At 56.2% G+C, this 27,506-nt stretch overlaps 2 protein-coding genes and 1 long non-coding RNA gene across 3 annotated transcripts in view; 2 read left to right on the top strand and 1 right to left on the bottom strand.

Moving 5' to 3' along the window:
- PLEKHG4B (pleckstrin homology and RhoGEF domain containing G4B) overlaps positions 1-14,547 on the top strand; it is a gene marked incomplete at its 5' end in the record, with an annotated part of 50,809 nt that extends 36,262 nt beyond the window's left edge. The window contains 10 exon segments of the mRNA XM_070246296.1: positions 940-942; positions 2,037-2,286; positions 3,441-3,530; positions 3,602-3,832; positions 5,810-5,980; positions 6,620-6,800; positions 8,489-8,605; positions 8,842-9,081; positions 11,843-11,965; positions 13,722-14,547. Coding sequence (XP_070102397.1) covers positions 940-942; positions 2,037-2,286; positions 3,441-3,530; positions 3,602-3,832; positions 5,810-5,980; positions 6,620-6,800; positions 8,489-8,605; positions 8,842-9,081; positions 11,843-11,965; positions 13,722-14,020 — 1,705 coding nt within the window.
- A 496-nt stretch (positions 14,548-15,043) lies between these two features.
- On the bottom strand, positions 15,044-17,562 carry LOC138919772 (uncharacterized). The gene is made up of 2 exons (XR_011430327.1): positions 17,133-17,562; positions 15,044-15,730 (listed from the first exon to the last, which is right to left on the bottom strand). It is a non-coding gene; the product is annotated as an uncharacterized lncRNA (long non-coding RNA).
- Positions 16,186-22,590, top strand: LRRC14B (leucine rich repeat containing 14B). Its single transcript, XM_001489382.4, has 2 exons — positions 16,186-17,225; positions 20,999-22,590. The coding sequence occupies exons 1-2, from the start codon at positions 16,336-16,338 to the stop codon at positions 21,642-21,644; spliced, it is 1,536 nt and encodes a 511-aa protein (XP_001489432.1). The 5' UTR covers positions 16,186-16,335; the 3' UTR covers positions 21,645-22,590.
- Positions 22,591-27,506: the final 4,916 nt, after the last annotated feature.

Below are 27,506 nucleotides of genomic sequence, written 5' to 3'. Positions count from 1 at the left end.
TTTGGGTCTAGAGGTCAGTGGGATCTAGAAACCTAAAGCCATTAAATGTGCTTCTACAAAGCAGAAAGTCCACAGACATCCCCCCAGGCCCACCCTGTCCTGTCCTGGCTAAAACGAACTTGGGTTTGATCTTAAACGATATGTTAGTCACGTCCCGTGTCCGTGTTCATAGCGGAGTCGTTGACAATTGCCTCTTTCTTCATGGTGTGTGGTGACCTGGGCCACCTGCTCTGATGGCTAAACCACCGACGCTGGTCATTTGGAACCCATTTACAGAAAGTAACAATAAGCAGATCAAGCCCACAATATGAAGAAATTACCTTAAAAATGGCTTTTCTTAAAACAATAGTTTAAGTGTTGAGGTAAGAAGTGTGTGCCCATTTATTGCCCGTTTTAGTTTGTTAGATATTTAAGATGTTTGTAAAAAGATGCTTTTTATTAATTGTCTGGATAGAAAGTGGGCAAGAACTGTGCTCACCCCGATGACAGATGGTGTCACTCACCTGGCACCTCCACAGCTGGCCTCATGGGCTATGGTCCCTTCTACAGTGAGCAGTGTGGGCTGGAGGTGGCGCATCCTCCTAGTTTTCTTTGTTCCTTGGGTTGGTGGATGGAAACACAGAGAGGGTTTCAAAATACTCTTCTGAAACAGCCTTTAAGTTTCAAAACCTCGGGCAGTTACAATGGAGCTTGTTAAAGGTGGAACTTTAGGTAGAACTGAGGTTTCATTTTCACATGACATGAACAGCTGGGTGTATTTCCCCATGGGCTGGAATCCGTGGGAAGGAGCAGGGAGAAATGCGGGTCTGTGAACCGACTTTCAGCCCCATAAGCTCATTTTGAAGGTTTTGGGGGCCGCAGAATGCAGGGGTGGGGGCTGTCCACTTGTCAAGAGCCACCCCTGATCACTCAGAGCAGATGTCCTGGGTCCAAAGGGAGCAGGTTTGGGAAGCCGTCCTGTCTTTGCCACTGGGGACAGGTAGGCCATGGAGCCACCAACCCAAGGTCTGGTAGTAGAGACCCCACGGCACACCCGGAGAGGGAGCAAGTCCTCCTTAGACACCAGGGTTGGGGAGGGAGCCTTGTACTAACCCCGTCTTCCACAAAGACCCTGACCTTCTGCCAGTTGTCCAGGGAGTCCTTGTCACTTGGCCAGTGGTCATTTCCCTGGAAATTTCTAGCTGTTATGTCCTTGTGAGTCAATTTCCATCTAATTTGGTCCAGATCCCCAGACCACTGTAGTTTTTATTTTATTTGGGGATATTTAGGACACTCGTGTCTGGGCGTTGAGTGGAGTTGTTCTCCACAGCCCGGGGTGCAGGGGCCCTGGGGGACACCCCAGTCAACACTGTACCGAGGGCTCCTGGCTCCTGACCAGCCAGAAGGTGCCATCTCCTCCGAAGCAACAGTGTTTGTGAAACCTTGATGTGGCGTGAGCAGGCACAGGCTCCCAGGCCTGCGGCAGACAATGTGTTCCTCCGTGCTCTGGCCACAGGTGTAGCTCCTGTGACTAGTTGCTTTTAATTTTTTTTCCAATTTTTAAAAAAACAGGTAGGGACAAATAATGGCAGAAGAATCTCCTGACCCCCGTTAGTGTCATCAGGATTGGGGAATTTAAGAAAGTTGCAGGTGGGCTACTGTCAAATAGGGAAGAGAGGTCATGCTCAGTAGAGCGGGCCCAGTTCACCAGCAGACTCTTCTTGTTTCATGCAACAAGTTTCTTTGTCATGTCACCCATCCGCTGTGTTTTTTTTCTGATTCCTGTATGTCAAAGGGGCGACTCCGGTCACGGTGGGAGGAGCACTCGAGGTGTGGAGTGTGATGGAAGTTACTCCTTGCTGGAGAAAGAAACTTAGCTGGGAAGGGTCTGTTTCTTGTGTGTCTCCTGTCAACACAGAAGCACGTTTATTCCTGTGGGTTTTCAGTCTGCTTGCTTCTGTGTGAGGCAGGAACCACGCCAATGAAGTGTTCCGTGGGTCCGGTGCGAGGCTTTGGCCCGTGGCGGCCTGAGGTTCCCCGCTCTGTGACTTCCACAGCCGCCTGCAGCACATAATGGCCGAGATGATTTCCACAGAAAGGGAGTATGTCAGGTCCTTAGCCTACGTCATCGATAACTACTTTCCAGAGATGGAAAGAGTGGACCTGCCCCAGGACCTGCCAGGGAAGCGCGGCGTCATCTTCGGGAACTTGGAGAAGCTCCGTGACTTCCACTGCCAGCACTTCCTCAGGGAGCTGGAGTGCTGCTGGCACTGCCTGTGGGCCATGGGCCGCAGCTTCCTGAGACACGTGAGTCTCTCCGGGCACAGGTCCACACAGCAGACCTCGGTGTGGTGGGCGGGGGTGACATCAGCACAGTGGGCTCAGGGAGGATGGTCCAAGTGCCCACATTTCAGGGGATTCAGGTTGCTGCCGTCCAGGTTTAGGAAATGCATCCCAAACAGGACATTAGGACCCGTCAATAAACAGACGCATGTAGGCCTAATGGTACTGGACATTTTACGCTCAGTGTCACCTGACGACACCCTGTCAAGAGCCACGTGGCACTAAGGGGCTTCACGCACATCATTATACTTAATTCTCTCAGCGATGCCACTCCCTCAACTCAAGGCTAATTGGCCAGAAGCAGCTCCCAGGATGAGTCTGCTTCCTGCACCTGGGAGGCCCGCCTGGCACGGGTCACAGTCCTCTGCCTGCGGCCCACCAGCTCCCCTCCGCAGGACCCAGGACCAGCCTGCGGATTTCGACAGAGGCACCTGGGTGTGTAGACGGACTTGAGGAGGGCAGCCCTCTCCTTGATGAGCCTCTTCCCAGCTGTGAATATGCAACATCCCCCAACCGGGGTCTTTAATAAAAATCTTAATTTGCTCTGAAAAGAAAATTTTCTCAACAAGTAGTTACCAAGCACTGTTCCAGGCTCCGGGGACCCGAGTGGCGTCTGTGCTGTGGGCAGATGAAACATTATTAAGTTAACCATTATCAATTGTCATCATTATTAAGATGAGCATTATTGAATGTACGTTACCACAACAAAAACACCCGTGGGTGAAAGAACTCCCGCAAGTGATGTCTGTTTGGCCATTTCTTAAAATGTGCTTTTTGCCATAAAGAGCAACTTCTGTATTGTTTTATGTTGACACTAACAGTGAGAATTTTAAGCATTTAGACAACTTTGGTTCTTGGTGGTTAAGGAATATTTCTGATGCTCTGCACACCCCTTCCCAGCCCTGCCCCGTGAGTGTTCCCTCCTCTCTCCTCCCCAGACTCAGTGCTTTAAAGACTGTTCTAGAACTCTGGCACTGACTCCCAGGAGCGCCCGCCATGTTTGGGAAGCTGAGAGAGTCTCCCTTCTCCCTTCTCCCGATGCAGTGAGGACTGGCCTGCAGGACCAGGCAGCGGTGCAGGCTGACAGGAGCCCTGACTCAGGCGCTCTCCCTCCACAGGAAGAACAGTTCGGCATGTACGCACTCTATAGCAAGAACAAGCCCCGGTCGGATGCCCTGCTCTGCAGCCACGGCAATAGCTTCTTCAAGGTCACTGCCCCGCCCTGCGAGCTGCGCTAGCCTACCCCCACCCTGGCTGACCCTCCCGCCCACCCTTGAAGGACAAGCAGTGGGCACTGGGCGACAGGATGGACCTGGCTTCCTACCTGCTGAAGCCTGTGCAGCAGCTGGGCAAGTACGCGCTGCTGCTGCAGGACCTGGCCCGGAAGGCCAGCCGCTGCCCCACCCATGAGCAGGAGCTGGGTGAGCTGCGCACCGCCGTGGACGTGGTCCGCTTCCAGCTGCGCCACGGCAACGACCTGCTGGCCGTGGATGCTGTCCGGGGCTGAGACGTAAGTGCTCCGAGGCCCTGACAGCCATTCCAGGGAAAAGACATGGCCTGGGGTCAGTGACACAACCAGGCTTCAGAAGGGTCCCCACTCGGAGGGGAGGGTAAGGGAGCTCCTGAGGGAGGGCTCGATGTCCAGCTTCCAGGCGATTAGGGTGTGAAAAGCAGTCTCTAAATGCTAAACGTCTGCTTATTGGGCTATTTTAAAACAACTGGATGCATGAAACTTTGAGCTTTGGGCCTGGGCTGCTAATTCACCAGCCGACGTCAGCTCATCATGCGTGGCTGGTCTCCACTCTCTGGGGGAGCCAAGGCCCAGCATCCATGATGCCCCTACCCCCAGGCAGCCTGGCTGGACCAGCACAGGTGGGAAGAGGAGATCTCCCTCTCAGGCAGGAACCCTTGTCTCTGATGGTCCCAAGGGGCAGCTGTGGAATTCCCCGGCGCAAGATGAAACCGCAGGCACCTTGCCAAGAGCAGCCCTCAGGGTTTCACAGGCAATAAACCAAGCAGGGACCCCTCTGACCACCCAGGCTTCAGTGTCCCTGTGATCTGGGGATCACAAGCCACTGCCCCACATGAATCATCCTCCCACTGACCTGCCTGTCACGGAGTGCACGCTGCGTGACCCTGGACACCCTGCAGGGTGAACTGGCCAGTACATGGTGCTCGGCTCAGGTGCTGCCGTGGGAATGGGCCGACAGGCGAGGCGGGCCAGCTTTGCAGTGGTTGGCTCCCCATCACTCCACCCTGCACTTTCACTCACATGGGCTTGAAAGTGGGGCCCCGACATCAGCTGGAGAAGGCAGGCCCGTGGCAGGCAGCAGTCTCTCGTGTCTGTGATGCTGTGGCCACGGCCAGAGTTGGAGTTGGGCACAGAGGTCTCCTTGGTCACTTCTGTGGCCGTGGACAGCCATGGAGGGCTCAGGCCACCCCGGCGTCTTTACCCCCAGGACCCACAGGCCCTCTCAAGCCCTCTTGGGTGAGCTCAGCCAAGCGATTTGGGATGGCTGGGATCAGACCAGCTGCCCTCAGGCGTCACCCGGGGCAGGGCCTGCAGGGGACGGAAAGTTGTGGGAGGACTTGCCAGTGGTGTCTATCATTTGATACATCCCACAAAGAGAGCAGAGCCTGGCCAGGGCATGTTGGCCACACCCTCCCGTAGCATTGGCCCAGACCACAGCTCAGAGGGTTCCTCTGGGTCCAGGGGCAGCTCAGGTGTGGACTTCATAATGTGACAATGAATGAGACTAGCACCACATCAATAAGGGGGCACCCTCAAAGTGAGCAAAGGGGCTTTCAAGTGGAAAGCCTTGTAACATGGAAAGAGGGCTTTCCCTGTAACCCCACGCAGGTGGGCACCTGGACAAGAGGAACGCCCACCCTAGGATTCTGCACCCATCACAGCGGGTGGGTCTTTGCCCCACTCATCCAAGCAATTCTTGGACCCCAGCTGGGTGCACAGTTTACCCAGTTCTGACACCATCTACCTGGAGATGGCATCAGATCCCATAGGTTGAGGGCTCAGTCCTATGAGCCTGCCCCACCCCCACGCTTCAGATGCCAGTCACAAGTCAGTGTTGTCACCTGTCTTCTGACTGTCCGGCTATAGATGGGAGGTTCCCACAACCTTTTCCTTGGGCTCAGTTACTTTGCTAGAGCAGCTCAGAGAAACATTTTGCTCGCTGGACCATTGCTTTATTATGGAAGGACATAAGTCAGGAAGGGCCAGATGAAGAGGCACAGGGGCAAGGAGAGGAGAAGGACATGGAGCCCCTGTGCTCTCTGAGCCAGCACTCTCCCCGGATCTCCGTGTGCTCCCCAACCTGGGAGCTCTCCAAACCCCGTCCTTAATGGGGTTTTTATGGCAGCTTCATTAGGTGTGATGATTAAATCATTGGCCACTGGCAACTGAGCTGAGTCTGCAGCCCCTCCCTCCCTGAGGTCGAGGGGCCCTGAGGGAGGTGTGCTGCATCCACAGGTGGACCTGAAGGAGCAGGGGCAGCTGCAGTGTCAGGACGAGCTTATCGTCTGCTGTGGAAGGAAGAAGTGCCTGCGGCACATGTTCCTTTTTGACGAGCTCATCCTGTTTAGCAAGACCAAGAAGGTGGACGGAGGCCATGACGTCTACATGTACAAACAGTCCTTCAAGGTAACACATCCGGCCCAGTCCACAGGGATCCGCAGGGACCTCTCCATCTGTGTTGTTTCCTGTGGCTCTTTGGGGGAACTTTGGAAACCTCAGATCCAAGGCTGCGAGGAGCCCTTTGTCCTTTCCTCCTCTGAGAGCCACTTCGGTGGCTGGAAAACAAATGTCTCCTCTGTCAGTGACTTCATTTCAGATTTCAGTAAAGGTGAACATGGGAGGAGGCCTTCCCCGGGCTGGTCTTGGGGGCAGCCCACCTCTCCCTCCCTGACAGAGGCTCTGAGGGTGTGGCTCCTGGGAGGAGCCCACACCCATGACGCTTACCTGACAGGGCTGAGGAACACATCAGGGGGTCCCGTGACCCCATCCAGTGTGTGACAGCCAGAGGGTGCCACAGAACCTTCTGGTCCAGCCCTCGTCTCTCCAGTGGGGAAACTGAGGCTCCAAGAGGGAGCCAGTGTGAATGGGGCAGGACTCTATCCATCCTGTGCCCTGAGAGCCCCCAGCCTAGCCCTGTCCACCCCGTTTGGTGTCTGAGTGACACTGAGGCATTGAGGTCAAACGGGCAGCCAGAGTGTGGTCAGTTGTTCTGAGAGGGGACCTGTGGCTCCTGACGGTGCTGCCCTTCGGGCACTGTGGCTGCAGACGACTGAGATCAGGATGACGGAGAACGTCAGAGACAGTGGCTTGAGGTTTGAGATCTGGTTCCGCAGGCGGCACAAGTCCCAGGACACCTACGTTCTCCAGGCGAGCTCCGCGGAGGTCAAGGCTGCCTGGACCGCAGCCATAAGGAAGATCCTGTGGTGGCAGGCTCTGCAGAACAGAGGTGGGCAGGAGGGCCGTGGGGCCAGCTCTGTGCTCAGGGGCCTGGCTCAGGGGCAGGGTGTCTGAGAGGCCCAGGCTGGTGGCCCAGGAGGCCCCTCGGCACCGTTTGTGAGGAAGTGCCTGCATCTTTCCTGTCAGCCCACTAACACACGTATTTCTCCTTAAAACGAATATAAACAACACCCCCCACACAGCAACTCCAGTGGAGGTCTCATGCTCGGGTTCCGTGACCCCCTTAGACCCACTGGGCTCAGCTTTCTGCCCCCATGTTGTCAAGGCCCCCTGACCTCCTGGAGCTGGGCCAATGGCCAGCCTGTGGTCTCCTCGAGGGTTGAGGGCCTCTCCTCCATAAGGCACCTTGTCCCTGATGCCAGGACCCCCAGATTTCCTCCACCTCGGTGTCTGCCCCCTTGGTCCCTCCACTCCCCCAACTTCGTCACTGGGGCACCTGTCTACACTCACAAGGTGACAGTTCATCCCATCTGGCTGCTATAAATGCCATCTTCATAGCAGCCCCTGCAAGACAGCCCGCCTGCTGGCAGCTCTGACCCCACAGGCTTGAGAAACCCTAAGGGTTCTAATGTCCGAACGTCCAAACACGACTACCTGACCCCTCAGCAGCTGCCATCCTGGCCAGAGCCTCGACCTGTCACTAGAGATGCTACACAGCCTCCCCACTGCTACCTCCTTCAAAATGTAGACCCCTCATGCACATGCGCAAACACACATGCATGCACACAGACACATGCATACACAGATATGCACGTGCACACACAGACACATGTACACAGAGATACATGCACACACAGACACGTGCATAAGCCTTGTGCACACAGTCACATGCACACACATGTGCACACACGAACACATACACACATGTGTACACAGACATGTGCATGCACACAGACATGCACGCACACAGACCCATGCATACACAGACATGCACATGCACACACAGTTACATGCACATACACAGATACATGCACACAGATGCATGCATGCATGCATACACACATGCACACACACAGGCAAGCATATACACAGCAACTTTGCTCAGTGGCTCCTCGATCCCCTTGGAGTAGAGCCAGCCCTTACAGGGAGCAGGAACCCCCCATGGCCTGGTCCTTGTCCCCGGTCATCTCTGCTCGTGCTCCTCCCTCCCTGTCCCCCCACCAACTATAATTGTTGTCTTTTTTCTCTTTGCCTGGTTTTACCAAGGATTGATTCGTTCTCAGACTCACACCCTACGCTTAGATCTCCTCTCGATATTCAAAGTCGTGCAGACATCTGTCAGTTTGTCTTTCTTGTGGCTATGCCCCTCCTGGAGGCCTCTGCCCCTCACTCTGAGCTGGACCGCTGCACAGCCCACCTCCCCGTGTCAGCACACAGGGAAGCCCTCCCTTCCCTCCCCACTTGGAACCCAGTTTCCAAGGTCCCATGTCTTCATCTTTCTTGGTCCACTCCCTTGGGCTCCCTGAGGGAGGCCACTGTGAGGCCAGATCAGGTGCACGTGCTGGAATGGGGGCCCCAGCACCTCGCCCCCCCAGTGACACTCAGGGGCATGGGGGCTAGGCCAGGCCCTGACGTGCTCCTGGTCTGGACTGATGGTGTCAGGGGTGCATAGCATCATCAGGAGTGGCATCAAACCGAGGAGGTGCTTGGAAAACTGTCCACATTCTTCTCCTTTAGAACTCAGAATGCAGGAAATGTTGTCTATGGGGATGGGCAACAAACCATTCGTGGACATCAAGCCCAGTGACGCAGCCATAAGTGACCGGGCCATCGACTACATCATGCAGGGACCAGGTAACACGATCCAGGCCCTCATCTGCACTCTGCTCCACTGACTCGGACCCAGGCCCTGGAGTGTGCCGTGGGCTCCACGGGCAGCACCACGGGCTGGTGGGTGGTGGCCACATGATGCCTGACATGACCGCACGGAGAGGAACCTAGTCAGTTTTCCAGAAGGCCATCTCGTTCTTGAATCTAGGCTGTGCTTCTGCAGCAGAAGCCGGACCAACCTGCTTTCTGTCCCCTTCTAGGGTCACAAACCCGAGTGTCCGTAGCTGTGCCCTCCCGTGACTGTCTCACCCGCTTCAAGAGACCACACTCCACCATCTTGGACAGCAGCTCCTCCTCCTCCTCCAGCAGCCAGACCTACTCCGCGCTGGGGCCACTGACCCTGCAGGCATCCACCAGCCCGGCCTGTTGCCCCTGGCCGCCTGACATCAGCACTTGCATTGAGGAGGACGAGCTGGAGATGGGGAGCCAGCCTTCTACACGTGAGTGGCGTCTGTGCTGGAGCAGCACGTGCCCCAGCCCCCAGTGGCACGTTTGGGTGGGGGAGCCGGTTCACATGTTCGTTTCACTTGATTTTATATACTTCCAAAAGTTTTCAAACAAATTAGAACTTTTCTTGAAAAATGCAAAACTTCCATTTGCACCCAAGATGAAGTAACAAGGAACAGATTTAAAACAGATGAAATACATGAAACAAGAGATTTCAAGACATCCAGCCACAAAGGGCAGTGACCCTGAGAGAAGGGAAGATGATGTGAGCCTGTGATCACCCCATTTCTGCCTGGAGGGCTCCCAGGCCACAGTGTGGGGAGCCCAGCAGCCCCCGAGTGGGGAAGACCAAGGCAGCTGGTTTGCAGGACAGAAAGGGAGAAAGCTGAGCAGCAAGACAGGTCCCCTTGGAGTCCAGCACTGTGCTGGTCAGCACAGCCTGCGAGGAGGCCACGCAGGGCTGGGAAACCTCAGAGAAGTGGGGGGCACGCCCGCATGCTCGCATGCCTGCCTGTCCCCACCGGCCAGACAGAGACATCGAGATTCACGGGGCCCCAGGTGAGGCCTCAAGAGGAAAGAGTAACTAGACAGGACACTGCTCCTGACCCACCGCCTGGTTGTGAAAGCAAGACCCAAGAGGATTAGTTTCCAGGTAACCTGACCAGACCCCAGAACAAAGCTCGAGGAGGTTTGTAGGATTACAAAAATATCCAGCACCTGACAAGGTAAATTCACACTGTCCGACCTCCAGTCTGAGTACCAGACAGGCACAGAGGAAGGAGACAAACCACGACGGGAGAATAATCAGTCGGACTGCACAGAGAAAGTCCCAGCAGCCAGGGGAGCAGAGGGCGGCAGCAGGGCCTCATGGGAAGCCCCCAGGGACCATGCACAGCATCTCCAGTGACTAAAGGAGCACCATCCAACAGAATTCATGACCCACAAAACATCTTTCTAAAACAGTGAAATAAAGACATTTTCACAGATACAGAAGCTAGAACAGCTCATCACCAGCAGACCGGGAATGTTCAAGGATGGCCTTCGGGGAGAAGGAAAGGGACACCGGGTGTTTAGAAGAGGCCTGCGGGGCTGTGCAGATCCTCCTCTGTTCACAGCCTGGGAAAGGGGACAAGTGCAGCGTGAGCACAGCGTCGATACACTCGAGGCCTGTGGGAGCACAGCAGCACGGTGGGGGAGTGCCGGCCCAAGGCTTCGTGGGGCTGCAGCGCCACTGACGGTAGACCCACACTGGATGTAGATTATGAACCCAAAACAGCTCCCAAGATAACAGACAAAAGAGTTACAGCTAACACACCAGCAAAGGAGATAAACTGGAGTGATAAGAGGCACTGAGTCTGAAAGAAGTGGATGAGGAGGGAGAGGGGACAGAGCAAGCGCCCAGGAGGAAGAGCAGCGCCTGGACTTGCCAGTCAGTTCCCACTGCAGTGTGGAAACGGGCACAAAGTCACCATGAGCCACACACGCGTGTGTCACAGTACATGGAGGGTGCTCACGGTGGTGTGTGTGTCCACAGCTGTCAGACCGCACGCTTCAGAGATGTGCAGTTTGCTGTATGTCGCTGGCGTCCCAACAAAGCAGCGTTTTGTGAAAGTACAAGCCAGCACACAGTCCCGTGTGGAGGAAGGCTGTGTTGGCAGAGCTCACAGTTTTGGTCCGCTCAGCAGCCTGCACGTGGAGAATCGCCACAGCTGCAGCCTGGAGACCACGGGTTCCGCTTTCCTCAGCTTGACGAGGTCACCTGAGCAAACCCCCTCCACAGTCCCAATGCAGCCCGTCCTTGGGCTCACGCTGCCTGCGACAAGTGTACTCTAGAGCCCAAAATGTGCCACCGCCACCATGAAAACTCTTCTGAGGGCTTTGCCACAGACCACAGAGGCATCTCTGTACCTGGCACCTGTCAGGGAGCCCAGGTGGGCCAGGCACTCCTGGCACCTGCTCAGAAGAGCACTCCTGGCACTCCTGGCACCTGCTCAGGGGGCGTACCCGGCGGCACTGCCAGCCCAGAGCCACTGCACTCTCCTGAACGTGTCCCTCAGCTCCAGGACCATGGGTGGCTCCTGTCTGGGTTGTGGCAGCCTCCCGTCGGGCCCGGGCATGGCAGCCAGGATGTGAGGACGAGGAGGCAGGCTGTGTTGGAGGGATTCTCTCAATTGCCCCAGAGGAGTGCATGAGGAGAGCCATCACCAGCCACACAGAGGTTGTGACTGCTCCAGGCAGGGCCCAGAGCACAGGCCTGGATGCCACCGCACCACCTGACCCTTGGGCTGCAGTTCGGCCTGGGGCGACACAGGACAGCCCCAACAGCCCCGCAGGAAGGAGACCTCAGGAGGCCGCACCCCCTCCACCCCCATCTTGTTCCAGTTTTGTTATGGCACATGGCCCCTCATTGGCTCACTTTCTGTTTCCCATTTGACTATTCAGAGCCGCCCCTGTGAGCTGGCAGCCTGCTGTGGTGGAGGCAGCAGCCAAGTGCCTCCCTCCTGGTCCTCCATCCACACTGGAGCTGCTCTGATTTCAGCAAGCAGGAAACGCTTATCCATGAGCACAAGTGGTGTCTGGCCTCCAGCAACGCCAGCCCCTCTGCTCTGGCCCAGCCTCGCGGGTTGTCCCGTTATGAATCCACCATAGAGCAGGAAGCGCCTCGTTCTCAAATCACAGGCTTCAGGGGCCCCTGAGCACCCAGCACCATGGGCTGCCTCCATGGCCCAGCCCTAATGCGGCTCCTCCTCGCAGGTACAGGGAGTTCAGTGTCTTCGAAGTGCATGTCGGATGACAGCGACCCCAGCCTCCCTGGGCCACGGCCTCTCCCAGAGCTGTTCCCTGACGAGGGCACCTGCCGGCCACAGCTCCATGGAGGTCAGTTCACCACGACGGTGAGTCCCCCTGTTCTGAGACCACAGGAGAGGCCTGGTGCTCGTGGGACAGTGCCTACCTGAGCGATGCTGACTGCAGGGACCACAGAATCCCCCGTGGGTCATTCTGTGCAGCAATCAGCTCTACCCGCAGCGCCGGGCATGGGCAGGCTAGCTGTGAGACCAGAGGCCAGCTCCGTTCCTGGGCTGTCCTGAGTCTCTTAGTGAGGGAGGTTGGCTGGCCTCTTGGCCACCTGGATTCTCCCGCCACATAGAGGCTGCACCTGTGCCACCGGGCATGTGAGGGTTCCAGGGTGGCGGTGCCCCCTACTCCAGGCGGGCCTGGATGCTGCCCTCCTTATCAGAAGCCCTGCAGTCTTGAGGGAAGGAGGGCTGGAGGTCAGCCAAGGTGGTTCCTAAACACAGTGAGGAGCAGGCTGGAACCCACGGCTGCAGGATGCAGGTCAGGCTCCACCAGAAGGGTGCTTCCTGGAGGCTCACATGGCCCGAAATCCTGCCCTTCCCACGAGGTCACACCCTTGGGCAAGTCACAGTCTCCCTGCATGGATGGGGTGTCAGGAGGGCCTCGACATCTGCCCCAGCATGTTGTAGGGAGCCCAAGGGACCCCAGACAGACACCTCCCTGGATGACACACAGGGACTTCCACCCCTGAGATGGAGGGCTGAGGCCATCAAGGGAGGGGCAGATCAGAGAGGAAGCCACAAGTCACCTCTTTCTAAGAGACCTTCACATCGGGACGCGGCCTGGCCTGTGCCATCAGCTGGCCTTTACCCACCCCAGGTCATAGATTTCTCCACTCTGAATGCACGTCCCCAGTTCTGGGAAGATGCCCTCACTTCGCCTCCTGGGCGACATCAGAAGGGCAGGTGCGATTTGAGGGTGTGCTGAGCTGAGTGTCTGAGGAATAGGTCTCTAGTCCCAAGATCACTAGCGATGACCAGTGCCGTTGTTCTAGTTAGCATTCCCTCCCCTTCCACCAGAACAAAATCCCTCATGTCTTAGGCTTCTGGACAGTGGTTTGACTGGCAGGCAAAACCCTCTGTAAGTAATGGGCTTTCCTGGCTTCCCCCGAAGTAATGGGGATTATCTCGTCCACCGTAATCCCTAAGGCAGGGGCCAGCTGCCACCACCCAGGCTGCCTGGCTGTGTCTCCACCTGGTTCCAGAAGCTTCTGAAGTGCGGTTGCATGGTGGGCAGGCATCAACAGCACTGCGGGGAGGGTATTGGCCAGGCAGAGCTGCTCTCCTGCCCTGCATCCCCCGACTAACCCCCCGGGGGTCTTGCTGCCTAAACAACCCTCTGGTAACCGGCACAGCCAAGAGGGCAATTGGGGTTATTTCTGAGAGCTCAGGCCTTCCTCCAACAGGAGGGGGTGGGCAGAGGGGGCTGGTGGAGACCCCCACACAACCCCCAGCCTCCAGGTGCAGCCCTCCTCGCTCCCCCACTGCACACTTCCCTCGGCCCCAACCTGTGGAGCTCAGGGATTAGTGGTGTTTCTGCCACGAGGGAAGGAGCCTGGCAGAGGATGCACTTGTTCCTGTTGCCCTGTCCTTGTCCTTGCATGACCTCAGTTGCATGTCTGTGAGTCTGAGAGCACCTTGCGGGTGGGAGGACCCTGGCAGCACCTCCTGGACAAGGACTCTGTGCTCTCACAGACCTAGGGCCAGGGGCCAGGTGGGACGAGAACTGGGATCATGAGTGACGATGGCTGTTCTTTCGACACCTCTGATGGGTCTAGATGAGATGCGGCTCCTCCAGGGAGAACCCCGGACTTTGAGGGCGGAGGAACCTCGGCCAGACCTGGGCATGAAGTCTGGAGATGAAACACTCAAGCTGGGGGTTCCTGATCCTCCCCCGCCACGGGCCCCCCATCAGCACGCCCCTCTGGGCCTGAAAGTTGCCGGTCCTGGCCCTGTGGGCTGGGCATTGCCCAGCCTCCCTGTACCCTGCTGCCTTGAACTCTCCCCGACTCCTAGGGCCATGCGAACCCCCAGCTCTGGAGCGGAGGCCCAGGCGGGCACGGGCGTCTCACAGTAGGGTGAGCCCTCTGGGACTGTGTCTCCCCAGCCATCAGGCAACTCGGGCTGGTGAGCGACGGTCCCCAGGGGCAGCCCCACCGGGGTGCGTCTGGATTCAGGGCCAGACCTTTCCTTTATAACAAGTCGCATGTAGGTGGCAGGAGTGGTACTCACCTTAGGCTCAGGTGCCACCGACCACCACCTGTGAGCCTGACGAGCCATACCCTGCTTGCCAGATGGCCCCAGGTTGGGGCAGGGGCAGAGCAGCTGGGAGGTCCTGTCAGCATGGACAGTGCCCGGAGAGGAGCACTCACCAAGCAGAGGAGAATAATAATCATTTGAAGGGAGAGCCTGGGTGGACGCCAGACCTTTGACAAGTTCCTGCTGCCTCCCCAAACCCTGTCCTCGGGGAGTGGTACCTACAGCAGGAGCAGGTGGCAGGCAGGGGCCACACCTTTGGGACTGGCTGGCGTCTTCTCTGTTTCTTTGTTTCAGTGCTGACTTGCCCCAAACTTTAGGAACATAAATAAATGAATGTGTTTTCTACCACGTGGTCACGCTTTATTACTTGGTCCTGCTTTGTCCTGTACATCACCTGCATGCCTCACCCAGGGAGCCCGGATCCTGCACTTTGAGGGGATGTGGCCCTGGGTGGCAGGTGCACTCTGGGGTCCACATCCACATCGCCCACCATTGCTGCTTGACTCCTTCCTCCCTCCTGTTGCCTTCTCTGCCTCTTGCCCTCCTCCCCTCTTGCTCTCTCTCTCTCTTTCTCTCTGTCTCTGTCTTTCTCTCTCTGTCTTCCTCCCTCTGTCTCTGTCTCTCTCTGTCCCAACCGTGACCCTCCCAGACCAGCACTCGGTGGCCCATGAGCCAGCTGCTCTGGCCCTGCCCCAAATGATGGTGATGTGTTGGTGGGGGCGGGGTTCAGGTTATTCAATAGACATTTAACACCCTCAGTGCCGGGAGCTGCAAGAGGAAGAGTATTTCTCCACCCCTCTTAGGTTCTCAGCTGGGGCTGTGTAACAAAAGACAGATTAACAACAGCAAAGCCTAAGATTTATTTGAGGTAAGTTTTAGGTGACGTGGGAGCTTCATAAGCAGATGACCTGAAGTGGGTAGGCCTAAGCATTTCTGTACTAAGTTGAGCGAAGAGATGCAGTTGTGGAAAAGCAGCTGAGACACACGGGGAGGCTGACGGCAGATGAAAGTTATATTTTAACAAGGTCTGTTTGCGCAGAATCCTCTCAGCCTGCCCCGGCCCCCAGATGAGAACGATTCTTCCTCCTGCACAGGGAGGGCGACTTTGAGGTGGCGTTTTCGGCTCCTGCCTCCGGGAACAAGAGAGGGCTCAGTGCCCTTCTCACGCCTGCTGCTGTTCAAGCATCTTCAGCACAAAATCATCCTTATTCCAAAGTGGCGTGTTCTGGGGTGGTGTGTTCTGCCTGCTCAGAGCGAGTAACCGTGCACCGTGCCCCAGAGAACATCTCAGCTCGCAGAGCCCTGTCTAACCTCCGGCACTGCCTGCTCATGGTCCTGGGGCTGCAGACAAGGACACGGAGCCTCCAAGACAGGGAGCCGCTGCCGAGGGAGCCCTGCAGTTGTGGGAGCGCCGAGGCCGCCTCTCCCAGCCTGCAGTCCAGCAAGGGACGAGCAGCGTGCCCTCCCAGCTTGCTCCAGCCACGGCTCCCTCCCATGGACAGTGGGGAGGTGACAGCCAGCCCTGGTCCTGGGGAGGAAGAAGGAAGACAAAGGACAAGTCAAAGTGCTGACGCCTCATGCAGCTGGCTTATTTGTCTTAAAGTCAGGAAACAGTTTTCAAAGGTGCCCCCCTGCCCCATTCCCAGGGCCGCGTCGCTCACTCCCAGACGTAAGGTGAAGAGGGACTCCGGCCCCCAGGGCCCCCGTGGAAAGGTCTGTTAGCCCAAGGTCAACATCATTCTCTGCTCCTCTGACTGGGACAGGCCCAGGGCTGGGCACACATGCTCCCCCAGAGGAGGCCACCCCCAGAATGGGCCTCCTGCAGCTCCCAAGCACAAGACCCCTGCAGTGGGCACAGGCCCCGCTGAGCCAAGCACTCAGGCAGCTCTGCTTTCACCAACTGAGCGCTGCAAGGACAGGACGCCACCACCAGCCACTTCCATAGCCAGAGCCAAACAGTCGCCCAGGACCAAAATAGCTGTCAGATGACTGCAGGGCTGGCTCACCACCTCTGCCCAAAGGCAAGCTGCTCACCACAGCTGCAGCTAAAAATAGGTGCAAAGGGCCCACCACTTTGGGAGAATCTCAGGGAGAGCTCCCTCCTGCCTTCAGCCTTCCCCAAGGACAGGCACAATGTGGTCGCTGCGCTTCATTTCTGCTGAGGCCCTGGTGTCCCACCCCGAGGTGGCCCAGCAGAGCCTGGATGGTGTGGCCCACAACCTCTACCCGCTCCTGTTCAAAGCCAGCTACTTGCTGGAGCAGGCAGAGGTGATCCGGGCTCTGCTGGAGCGCTGGCCACTGGAGGAGTGCCGGCTGGGTGTGCTGCTGGGGCCGAGTGCAGACCACTCGGAGGACCTGCGAGACCGGGCCTGCAGGGCCTGCCTGGAGGCCTTCGTGCGGGGCCTTGCGGACCACGTGCTCTGGGCTGGTGGCCGGCAGCGGCTGAGGGTGGCCGACCTCACAGGCGTCCGAGACGTGCAGGTGCAGCGGTGCCCCTGCGGGAAGGCGCTGGGCAGATGGGGCCGCACCGAGCTGCTGGCCAGGACCTGCTGCGAGCTGCAGGCAGAGCCCCCTGGGGCCCGGCACCCTATTGAGGTCCTTGCAGATCTCTTTGTCACCGAGGGCAACTTCAAGGTGGTGATGCAGGCCCTGGACCCACCACGCCCAGCCCCACTACGTGTGCACTGCCTTTCCTTCCGGGCGGACAGCCTGGGCCCGGGCCAGCTCCTGCACGTGCTGCGTCTGGCCGGGCCGGGTCAGCTGCGCAAGCTGGAGGTGGTGCATAATGTGCGGCTGCATGCCGGCCACGTGCAGCAGCTGCTGGCCCAGGTGGGCTTCCCCAAGCTGACCTCACTCACCCTGCCCGCCAAGGCCTTCGATGCACCCCCTGACTGCACTCCACCCCCCAGTGGCGAGGACCCCTTCCTCACCTCCATCGCCTGGGAGCTCAGCCAGATGACCCAGCTCACTGAGCTGAGTGTAGCCTTCTCCACGCTGACTGGGAAGATCCGGAAACTGCTCAGGTGAGTGGGTGACCGGATGGAGGGCAGGGTGGGGCGAGTGCAGTCGGCTCACAGCCCCTCCACCTGGGTGAGGCTGGCCAGGCTAAAGATGCCCTGAGCGCCGATAAAAGGGGAGCTGGTCACTTAGTGGCTACGAGCCCCCTGCTCCCCTCGGCCTTTACTCCATGCCTGGCCAAAGCATCAGGAGAGGACAGACGGAGCCAGGTTGGTGTTGTGTGCAAGCCGAGAGCGTTGAGGGAACTCGGGAGCCTGTGTTCAGTTGGTGAGTGAGAGAGAAAATCACTGGTTAGCAAACAAGCAACATAGGAGTCACCCTGTTTTCCTGCACTGGCTGCCTGCAGTTGTATGACAAATCACTCAACACTGGGGCTGAAACCACAGGCCTCCAGTCGGGAGCCCGTGCAGTTTGGGCCAAGGTTGTGGCCCAGCTGGAGGCCAGCTGCAGGCTCCTCTGAAGGCTGGGAAACCAGGTGATCTGCTTCCAAGTCCACGCACACGGCTGCTGGCAGCAGCTCGCTCTGTGCCGCATGGGCCTCTGCTCAGGTCTCACGACACGGCTGCTGATCAGAGAACAAGAGAGCACCAGATGGCAGCCACAGTCTTTGTCACCTACTCTCCAGAGTGCTGTGTCACCGCTTCTGTGTATTGTGCTGGTTGGGAGCCAGTTACCAGGCGAGGGGAGGTCACCACACGAGGGCTGGAACCTTGGGACGGCCCTGAGACCACTGGCCATGAATATACTTTTAAAAATTTACAGAAAATTAAGCTTATTCCTTGAGCCAGTGAGCGTGAAGCTGTGTTTTCTAGTTGAGGGAGTCCTTGGCTTACAGGTGTTTCTCTTTTATACAAGGGAAACCCAGAAGCTGCCAGCCCCAGCTGGCCCCAGCAGGCACCCTGGCTCCTCCGTCCCTGCTCCTCCAGCCCAGGTCTGCCAGGAGAGGAATGGGGCTCCTTTCCTCCCATCCCCCACGGCACCCCAACCTCCCGACAGGAAAGGGTGGTCACCGAGCCCACATACACCCAGAACTCTGAAGTGGTGGCTAGCTCCCAGGGACCCTCAGGACATTCCTGCACTTGGCAGCCTGAGTCCTCATCCCAGATGTGCCTTTGCCACTGGGGGAATGTGCCCCAAAGCCCGACGGCCCATCACAAGCCTGGCAGGCTGTCTGGATGGCTCAGCCCCTGCCGAGCTTTCCCGTCGCCCAAACGGACCCCGAGGTGCGTTTCAGTCAGGCTCGGAGGCTTGGGGTGGTGGGTGGTCAGGGAAGGCTTGCTCTTGAGGTGACCTTTGAGCAAAGCCCGGGAACACTGAGTGGGCAGGCCTCGCAACAGCCTGGGGAAGCATTCTAGGCAGGGGACTACAGGTGCAAAAGACCCAAGCTGGGGATGTGGAAGGGTCAGGGGTCAGCAAGGAGGGGTTGAGGGTCAGTTGGGAGGGGGTCAGGGGTCAGCAGGGAGAGGTAGAGGGTCAGTAGTGAGGGGTTGAGGGTCAGCAAGGCGGGGTCAGCAGGAAGAGGGTTGGGGTCAGCAGGGAGAGAGTCAGGGGACAGCAGGGAGTGGATGGGAGGGAGGGGTGTGGGGGGGGCTTTAGCTTTCCTGAGCGAGCAGAGCAGGAGATTGTGAACAGGAGGGCGGTGTGACCAGCTTCATGTGTACACAGGTCACTCTGGCTCTTTGGCCCACACAACAGACCTGGGGAAGGCAGGGAGGAGGGCAGATGGAGTGGGGACACCCACTAGGAGGAGCCGGGCCCTGCAAGGCCACCTGGGTTTGGTGATTGCCTCAGAGGTCTTGGCAAACCTCTGGCAAACCTCATGGGAGCTGTCCTCTTGGCTGTGATTTATGATGCGGAAGGACACAGAGCAGAATCCACCAGGGGAAAAGTGCGTGGAGTGAGGTCTGGGGGAGGCCAGGTACACATCTCTGGAGCCCTCTCCCCTGGACCCACTTAACCGCCCAGCACTGAGTGTGATGACAGTGTGAGGTGCTAGCTACCAGAGAGCTCATTAGAGACCCCCAACTGGGCCAGGCGGATGGCTGCCTCAGCCGGCACGCACCAGGACCCCAGACCCCAGGAGGAAAAGGTGCTCACACTGAACTCTGTTGTCTGTACAGTCTAGGGCCAGGGACCACCTCCTACCCCCCAAACCCCAGCTCCTGAGGTCGGCAGTCAGGCCTGCTCTGTTGACCCTTTTATACATGAGAAGCCAGATGTGAGTCCAGATGTGAAAAGGCTGCAGCGTGGACCAGGTATGAGCAGTGCAGGTGGTGAGGGGGCTCAGGCCTGGACCTGACGTGAGAGAGAATTGAGGATTTCCTCATGGATGCACATGGGCATGAGAGAAATGGAAGGAGGAACACTTGCCACCGTTCAGGTGCAGAACCACAGTTCAGAGCCTGAGCAACTGCCCAATGCAGAGCTGGGTGAGGATACAGAGAGCACGTTGTGGGTAGATACCAGGCTTTCTGCTGTGCAAGTCTGAGGGTAGACACCAGGTGCTCAGCTGTAGAGGGCTGTGGGTAGACACTAGGCACTCAGCTGTGCAGGGCTGTGGCTAGACACCAGGTGCTCAGCTGTGCAGGGCTGTGGGTAGACACTAGACACTCAGCTGTGCAGGTCTGTGGGTAGACACTAGGCACTCAGCTGTGCAGGGCTGTGGGTAGATACCACGTGCTCAGCTGTGCAGGGCTATAGGTAGATACCAGGTACTCAGCTGTGCAGGTCTGTAGGTAGACACCAGGTACTAGCTGTGCAGGGCTGTGGGGTAGACACCAGGTACTCAGTTGCGCAGGTCTGTGGGGTAGACGGGTAGACACGAGGTACTCGGAGCCCAGAGAGTACAGGTATGGGAGACGAGTGGGAGAGGCAGCCTCAGCAAGAGGATGGGTGGGGACAGCAAGCGGGACGCTGTACACCCTCCTGTGCTCACCCAGCTGACACCAGACCCAGGCCCAGCATCCCTGGAGGGTGGGGTGGGCCCAATAGGCATTTCTCACAGGTTCCTGGGTCAGGTGCTGTTTCTGACTTTGAGCACCGCCAGCCAGAGCAGGGTCCCACCTCGGCTGCGGATTTACTGACGCCAGGCCACTGACTCCACCTACATCCAACATGGGAGGGTCTTCGAGGTTCCAGGTGGTGCTAAGGCTGGACTAGATGGCTCCAAGGCCCTTCCCAGCCCTGACACTGTGTTGGCTGTGGCCTTCATTCAAAGCGAGACAGGGTGTCTCACTTTCTGCCACTTCACACTCGTCTCACTACCCCACAACAAGCGTGTGGATGGACATTCTCTGCAGAGACCTGTGCATCACTTCCTATACTCCATTCACAGCTGGTTGTTGACGAAACAGATTTGTCATTTTAGGAGCTGAGGACAGAGGCCAGACCTGTCTTTAGGTAAAGTCAATTCTGCACCACAAGCGTCCACACTGCTGTCTCGCAACTCAGTTCTGCCCTGTGGCCCCAGGGCAGCCACAGGCAGCCCAAAGCAGCATGTAAATGAGCGAGCATGGCTGTGTTCCAACAATGCTTTATTTATAGAAGCTGCAACTTGAGTTTCATATACTGTTCATGTCACAAAGTATTCTTCTTTTGATTTGTTCAACTATTTAAAAAGTAAAAACCATTTTAGCTCTCAGGCTGCGTGAAATCAGGAGGCAGGCAATCTGGTCTCAGGCTGCAGTGTGCTGACCCCTGAGATAGAATTGTCTTAAACGCCCCAGAGCTCCCTGCTGGCAGCGCCTCTCACCTGTCCTGTTTTCCACTTGCCCTGCAGCCCCCTAAGGACCCCACTGAGAGCGCTGGACCTGGCCAACTGCTCCCTGAACCACGCGGACATGGCCTTCTTGGCCAACTGTGCCCACGCCACCCACCTGGAGGTGCTGGACCTCAGTGGGCACAGCCTGGTCAACCTGTTCCCCTCGACCTTCTTCAGGCTGCTAGGCCGGGCTGCCCAGACGCTGCGGGTCCTCACCCTGGAGGAGTGCGGCATCGAAGACGGCCACGTGAACACGCTGATCCTAGCCCTGAGCCCCTGCCTTGAGCTCAGCCAGCTCCGGTTCCTGGGGAACCCACTGTCAGCCCGTGCACTGAGGCGCCTCTTCGCTGCTCTGTGCGAGCTCCCCAAGCTGCAATGTGTTGAGTTCCCAGTGCCCAAGGACTGCTACCCTGAGGGTGCCGCCTACCCCCAGGACGAACTGGCCATGTCCAAATTTGACCAGCAGAAATACAACGTAATTGCCGAGGACCTGCGTGCCGTGCTGCTGCGGGCTGGCCGAGGCGACATCCAGGTCTCGACACCCATCTTCGGAAGTTTCGATCCAGACATTCAAGAAACAAGCAATGAACTTGGAGCTTTCTTGCTGCAAGCTTTCAAAACCGCTCTAGAAAACTTTTCCAGAGCCCTGAAACAAATGGAATAGGCCCTCGAATGGGCGAGGCAGGTCTTGCATTTCAGTGCTCGGTGCCCTGGGTGTCCCCTGGGTGCATGGTTGGGCCGAGCATTCGCACCCCTCACCACCACCATGCAAAGCATTTCTTAGTGAAAGGTGTACATGACATCTGTTAGGTGCTGTAGGAGAGGACACCCTGGATTCCAGGAGATGCAACATGAGGCCACTTGAGTGTCAGAGCACAATGGCTATCCTGGAGCGAGAAAGGCCCAGGGGTCCGGTGCTGTCCACCACTGTGGGCCCTGGGGAACAGAGGGCAGTGTCTTGGTCACAGCGCACTCACTCACTTGAGGGCTGCATGTGAGGTGCAGGCTGAGCGGGGAGGAAACGGGAGAACCTATCACAGGACAGTGGTTCCCAAGGGTGCAGGAGGTTAGCATGTCAGCCCCTCAGGTCTCGGCTGTCTGCAGTGCTGAGGTCTGCATGAATGTTTACAGACTCCAGCCCAGCATGGCACGTGGGCTTTGGTCAATGGCTTCCGTCTGCTTTTGCACGCTTCGCTCTGCTGGTGCAGGCTGAGACCCGGGCACAGGGCAATTTCTGGCTCCAGTTAAAGAACCGAAGGGCCTCCTGGGGAGGCCTCTGTCACGGAGGGAACTCAGGGACTGCAATGACCCCCACAGCTCTGCTGGCCTCCTGTTTCCCACCTCCACCAGATCTAGACCCTAGGAGTGGGAGTGGGGCAGGGGGGAAGCGCCTGTGTGTGGTTATTTGAGTCCTGGCGCTTGAGGAGCCGCTAATTACATTTGAACTTGGTTTCTACCAAGATCTGACTTGTGCAAAGGGCTGAGTATCAGGATGATTAAATACTAGTAAAACAGAAACGTGGCTTATTTGGATGTGGTTTTAGTTTCAATGCAATTCAGAATTTTTGAAAGGATCTAAGAGTCTGAAAATAAAACATTTTCTCAAGACAGAGGCTAGTACTCGTGTGGCCAAACCCTCCTCTTGCCAAAAAGATATGAAGGCTTGATGCGGGTTTGAACTGTTGTGTGAGCAGGCTCTGGCCTCTGGTGCAACTCAATGCTGCCCCTCCCCAGGTGTGTCTCCATCCCATGTGCTCCCACCCCCTCCTCAGGTATGTCTCCATCCCATGTGGTTCCACCCCTTTCCCGGGTATGTCTCATGCCTTTCTCCCTACAACGGAGTAGGGTGGCCTAGGATGTGGGTCCCCAGAGGGAGAGCTGTCTCAGGGCTCTGCCTGAGGAGGAAGGCAGTAACCCTCCTCCTGGGTCTTTCAGGAAGAAGGACACCCAACTGAGTGATGGAAACATGAGGCAAGTGGTGACTTGAAGCTCTCCATGCTTATCGGATCTGCCCTCTGTACCACTACCTTCCCTGTCTCTGCTTACCTCTGCCATCTCCTCAGATCCATCATGCTGGTAAAGTCTCTGGAATCCTCTTTTGGGCACATGGAGTTTGCTATTGCAGGAAGCTCTTGGAAAGAGAGTAGGCATAGGGCAAAGTTTTGAAATGATTTGATTCTAACTCTGAAGAGCAGAGTAGCTTATATCTGTGGAATTTTCTTGATGAGAGACCTGTCCTCTGGGTGGCCAGCCAGGTACGACCCCAGCACATGCGTGGCTGAGCCCAGCAGCTGTGGTAGAGAAGGGCCCAGCGATGAGGCTGTGACCTGGGACCATGCTTGGGGCAGGGGCGGGCACACAGGTGTCTGCTGGTGGCAAATGTTCCCAACAACCCCCCTGCACATGTCCCTGAGGAGCAACCCGTTCTTAGAAAGCCCAAGAGGCTGGGGAGACACCTTTGGAGCAATTTTGAAGCACATGGAGCAGTCCAAGCAGGACCTGTGCCCCCTGGGCTGTCCTGGTGCGTGTAATTTACTTGTTTCTGTGGACCTGCTGTGGCCCCAACCCTGAAAGTGCCACTTCCAGCCACAATGGGTTTTCGCTGTACCTGCCCAGCCCAAGATGTGGAGGCTTTGACAATGCCCAACATGATGGCGGCTATGATTGTGGTTGTGAGTATCTGCCAGGTCCCAGGAGCATCCCTGTGCCTTTCATGCTGCAGAGGGTGTGGCCCCCACACAAAGGCAAGCTGTGGGGTTAGGAAGACACACTCAGGTGCCAAGTGTCAAGAGGGCAAGAACACACCACATGGCAACTCAACTGGGGCTTCTCCTGGTGAAGCCTGGGGGCCTACCGTGTGCCCAAATCCACCTGGTCTTCCCAGGGGCCACAGAGGTGAGGCAAATGGCAACACGATGGGGACCACCGCCCAGGACTCTGGGGAACTACCCTCCTGGACATCATGGGGACCATGGTGTGGACACTGAGGGCTCACCACCCAGGACGCTGTGGGGACCACCATCCAGGACATGGGGGCACCATCTTTGCCTCCCGAGTCCTTCATGGTGGATTAATCATTGCATTTCCTCCAGGAATTCAGCACTGCTTCCTGTTGCCACCCTGGCAAAGAGGGTCCAGATCCAGGAGCTTCCACTTGGGCCTTCCTGCCTTAACAACTCTTGTTGCAGATGGTTCTCTCCAACTATACGCTCAGACCAGGAGACACCTAGAGACCCAGTGGACCCTCTGGCGGTGGATGTGGCCAGGATACCTGGAGACAGCAGCCTGCAGCTCTCGTCATTGCGCTTTTTCCTTCTTCTTATATGAGCTGAGCAACACTTGAGTCAGCTGCATCCACTAGATCCTAGGACCCCAGCCTCTATCCATCAGCCACCCTGGCAGCTTCCCATGGGTGAAAGCGCTGTGATTATCACCTGGGTCTTGATGCATCACAGTGGTTCCACCCACCTGCCTCTGCCAGTCCCAAATCCTGTTGCCAGGACCCAATTCCAGGGCATCGCCCATGACGCTCACCCCTGGCCTGCAGGCAGCCACCACCCAGCTAGTCCCCAGTGTCAGAGCCCCTTCCCAGCAGGGCACTCTCAGCACCTTAGTGGGGCAGCATTATCTGTCCTCACGTGGCAAATCTGCTCAACACCCATGCCTCTACGTGTCCCTGAGCCTGCAACTCCAGGCAGCCCATGCACTCCTCCACTTACTGACACCTGCCACCCATAAGGAGCCAGCAGGTCCAGGCCCGGCCAGTGTCCTTGCCAGGACATCACACCTGGGCTGTACATGAGTGCCCACACAGCGGTATGTTGTGCCCCACTGGCCTTTCCTCTGCTATCCCCTCCACCCCCCCATGGACCCCAGGTCCTGCACTTCCTTCAAAGAGCAGCCATTTCCCCCTGCAGTAGGGACTGGACTTCTCCACTTGGACAGACCATGAGGGCTGAGCATGGCCTGAGGTCTCTGAAGGGAGTTGCCTGGGCTGGCACGAAGGGCTCACGTGAATCTGGCGTTCCAATTCCCAGGTTCACCACCAAATATCCCATCTGGGGTCAGGACCCAACCCTCCGCCTCTCAAGGCCCTGACTTTGGCCTGGGAGCCATCAAGGCTGTGGGTTCAGTCTTCGTGCAGTCCCATCACCATGACGAGATCCTTGAGTTGCCTGAGGGTCTGTAGGAGACTCACTTCCTTCAGGGTTGCCTCTGCAGCATGCCTGCGTCAATGGTTGGCTTATGAAGCCTGGTTTTCTTTTTGTCAAGATTTCCTGTGAGGTTAACAAAGGGCACATACCCTTGATTTCCCCTCTGTCATTCCACTCAAAGGCCACAGCACTGTATAGCCCAGGGGTTTCCAAACTCTGCCACACATGGGAGTAGAACCAGTACGACTAAGCTCAGGAGCTGTTCTTCTGTGGGACCCAAGAGGAGAAGTTGGCAGGGAGAAAAGATTATAACAGATATGCAGAGAGATGAGGCTGAAATATCATGACTTAGAGCTTCCTGATAGTTGTTTATTTGCCATTTCTGGTTCCTCTCTGAGATCTGGCCTGCATTCTCCATTTTTGCCATGCCATTTCATGAGATAGCCTTAAAATAAATCCCCCCTTGAACTGTCTAAGCTAGCTTGAATTGATCCGTTGCTTGCAACCACAATCCTAATGTATAGAGAAACAGCAGCTATTTTTGTCATCCTTACAACAGAGAGGAGCACTTTTGGCATCAGCCCACATAACCTACGTCAGGTATGCAAAAAAGACCTGTTTGCCCATGGATCAGGGCAGGTCCAACAAGCCCAGCTCTGTCGGCACAGCAGCACCGTCTGTGTCACAGCTCAGTGGTCATCCATCTGGCCTCCAGATGAGCCGCATGTTATAGATTTGCCTTTATGCAGTGAAACTAAGACAGTGGAAGTAACTAGAAAGCCTTTTCCTCTCTTCCCCTTACTGTAAAGAGATGATCTTAGTACAGTCATTCACATCACGTTTCTGTCAACGATGGACTGCATACACGACGGTGGTCCCATATTAGCACCATAGAGCCTAGGTGTGTGGTGGACTGTACCGTCTAGGTTTGCCTAAGTGCACTCTGTGATGTTCACTCAATGATAAAACCACCTAACAACACATTTCTCAGGTGACCCACCGTTAAGTGACACATGACTGTAAACTCTTCAGCAATCAGGCTTTTTAAACAATCCAACACAGAAATACAGTTACATGTTTTAATTAGATATAACTTCTCTTTTCAAGAACACACAGGTTCTTTGGTGAAGTTTCTTCCTTGCCATAACATCGAATCATTGGTGCAATGTTTGCAGAATTATTTTGTCAACATGAAATCAACACTTTATCTGCCAGTCCATATATGTATTATATATACACACACACAAGAAATATGTTTAAGAATCACGTATCTTTCTGAATTTTAACAACAGAAAAAAAAAGCATATTTACCAAATGCATTGACTAGATTCACTTACAGAATTATCACCTGCTTCTCGTTTTACTTTTGGAAGATCCAGGTCAATCCCCATGGCTTCTAACTTCATTCCAAAGTAAAGAACCCTGAAATAGGGACTTTCACAGTAAGCAAAACTAGAACACCCAAAGCCCTTCCATTTTAAGCCTCTGCAACCTCATCCACAACAACCTGACATCCCCAAATCAGTTACACAGACCACGAAATGATCACTCCTTTTCCTCACCACAGTGGAGCCCAGGCTCCACCCAGAGGCAGGGCCTTGCTTCAGCACTGGCCCTCAGGCTGTCCTGGTGAGGATGCAGGCTCCTTACCCTGGAGAGTCCTCTCCCGTCCTGCGCAGGAGGTCTCAGTACTGTGACCTTCAGGAAAGCAGCCAGGACAAATAATGTTCTAAAGTCCCTACAAATTCTGCATACACATCAAACAGCTCTTGGGCTCCTGTTCTTTTTGTCAATTTTAAACGATTTTAGTTCAATAGTGTTCCACTATAATCTCACTTTATCCAGACATCTTTTGGCACAGCTGTGAAGTTATCAAATGGCCATGACATTGTGAAACACTTTGAACCTAAAAGAATTGATTTTAAGAAGACAGATGGTATCAAATTGAGACTCAATTAAACTTGATAATGGAAGTTTACCATGCAAATGCAAACTTGGCCTAATATAATTTTCTGTAGAAAACTTCTTTGCCTAATTTTGCAGTTTTGGGCCAGTGTCTAAATTGATTTGAATTATCTGAACATATTTATCTAGCTATTGAAGGCAGCTAGGCTGAGGGCACGTTGGACATTAGAAAATAGGATGAGGGGCTGGCCTGGTGGTGCAGCGGTTAAGTGTACACGTTCCGCTTCAGCGGCCCGGGGTTTGCCGGTTCGGATCCCAGGTGCTGACATGGCACGCTTGACACGCCATGCTGTGGTGGGCGTCCCACATAGAAAGTAGGGGAAGATGGGCACAGATGTTAGCTCAGGGCCAGCCTTCCTCAGCAAAAAGAGAATGATTGGCAGCAGTTAGCTCAGAGCTAACCTACC

The sequence above is a fragment of the Equus caballus genome, chromosome 21, assembly GCF_041296265.1.
Source record: "Equus caballus isolate H_3958 breed thoroughbred chromosome 21, TB-T2T, whole genome shotgun sequence".
Taxonomy (NCBI): domain Eukaryota; kingdom Metazoa; phylum Chordata; class Mammalia; order Perissodactyla; family Equidae; genus Equus; species Equus caballus.
This window is presented reverse-complemented; position numbering and strand designations above follow the sequence as displayed.

What these genes read in the sequence shown, in the direction of transcription:
- LRRC14B (XM_001489382.4), top strand. Translation starts at nt 16,336, where the DNA reads ATGTGGTCGCTGCGCTTCATTTCTGCTGAGGCCCTGGTGTCCCACCCC. An exon ending in AAGATCCGGAAACTGCTCAG is followed by an intron (nt 17,226 to 20,998) that starts GTGAGTGGGTGA and finishes CTTGCCCTGCAG; the next exon opens with CCCCCTAAGGACCCCACTGA.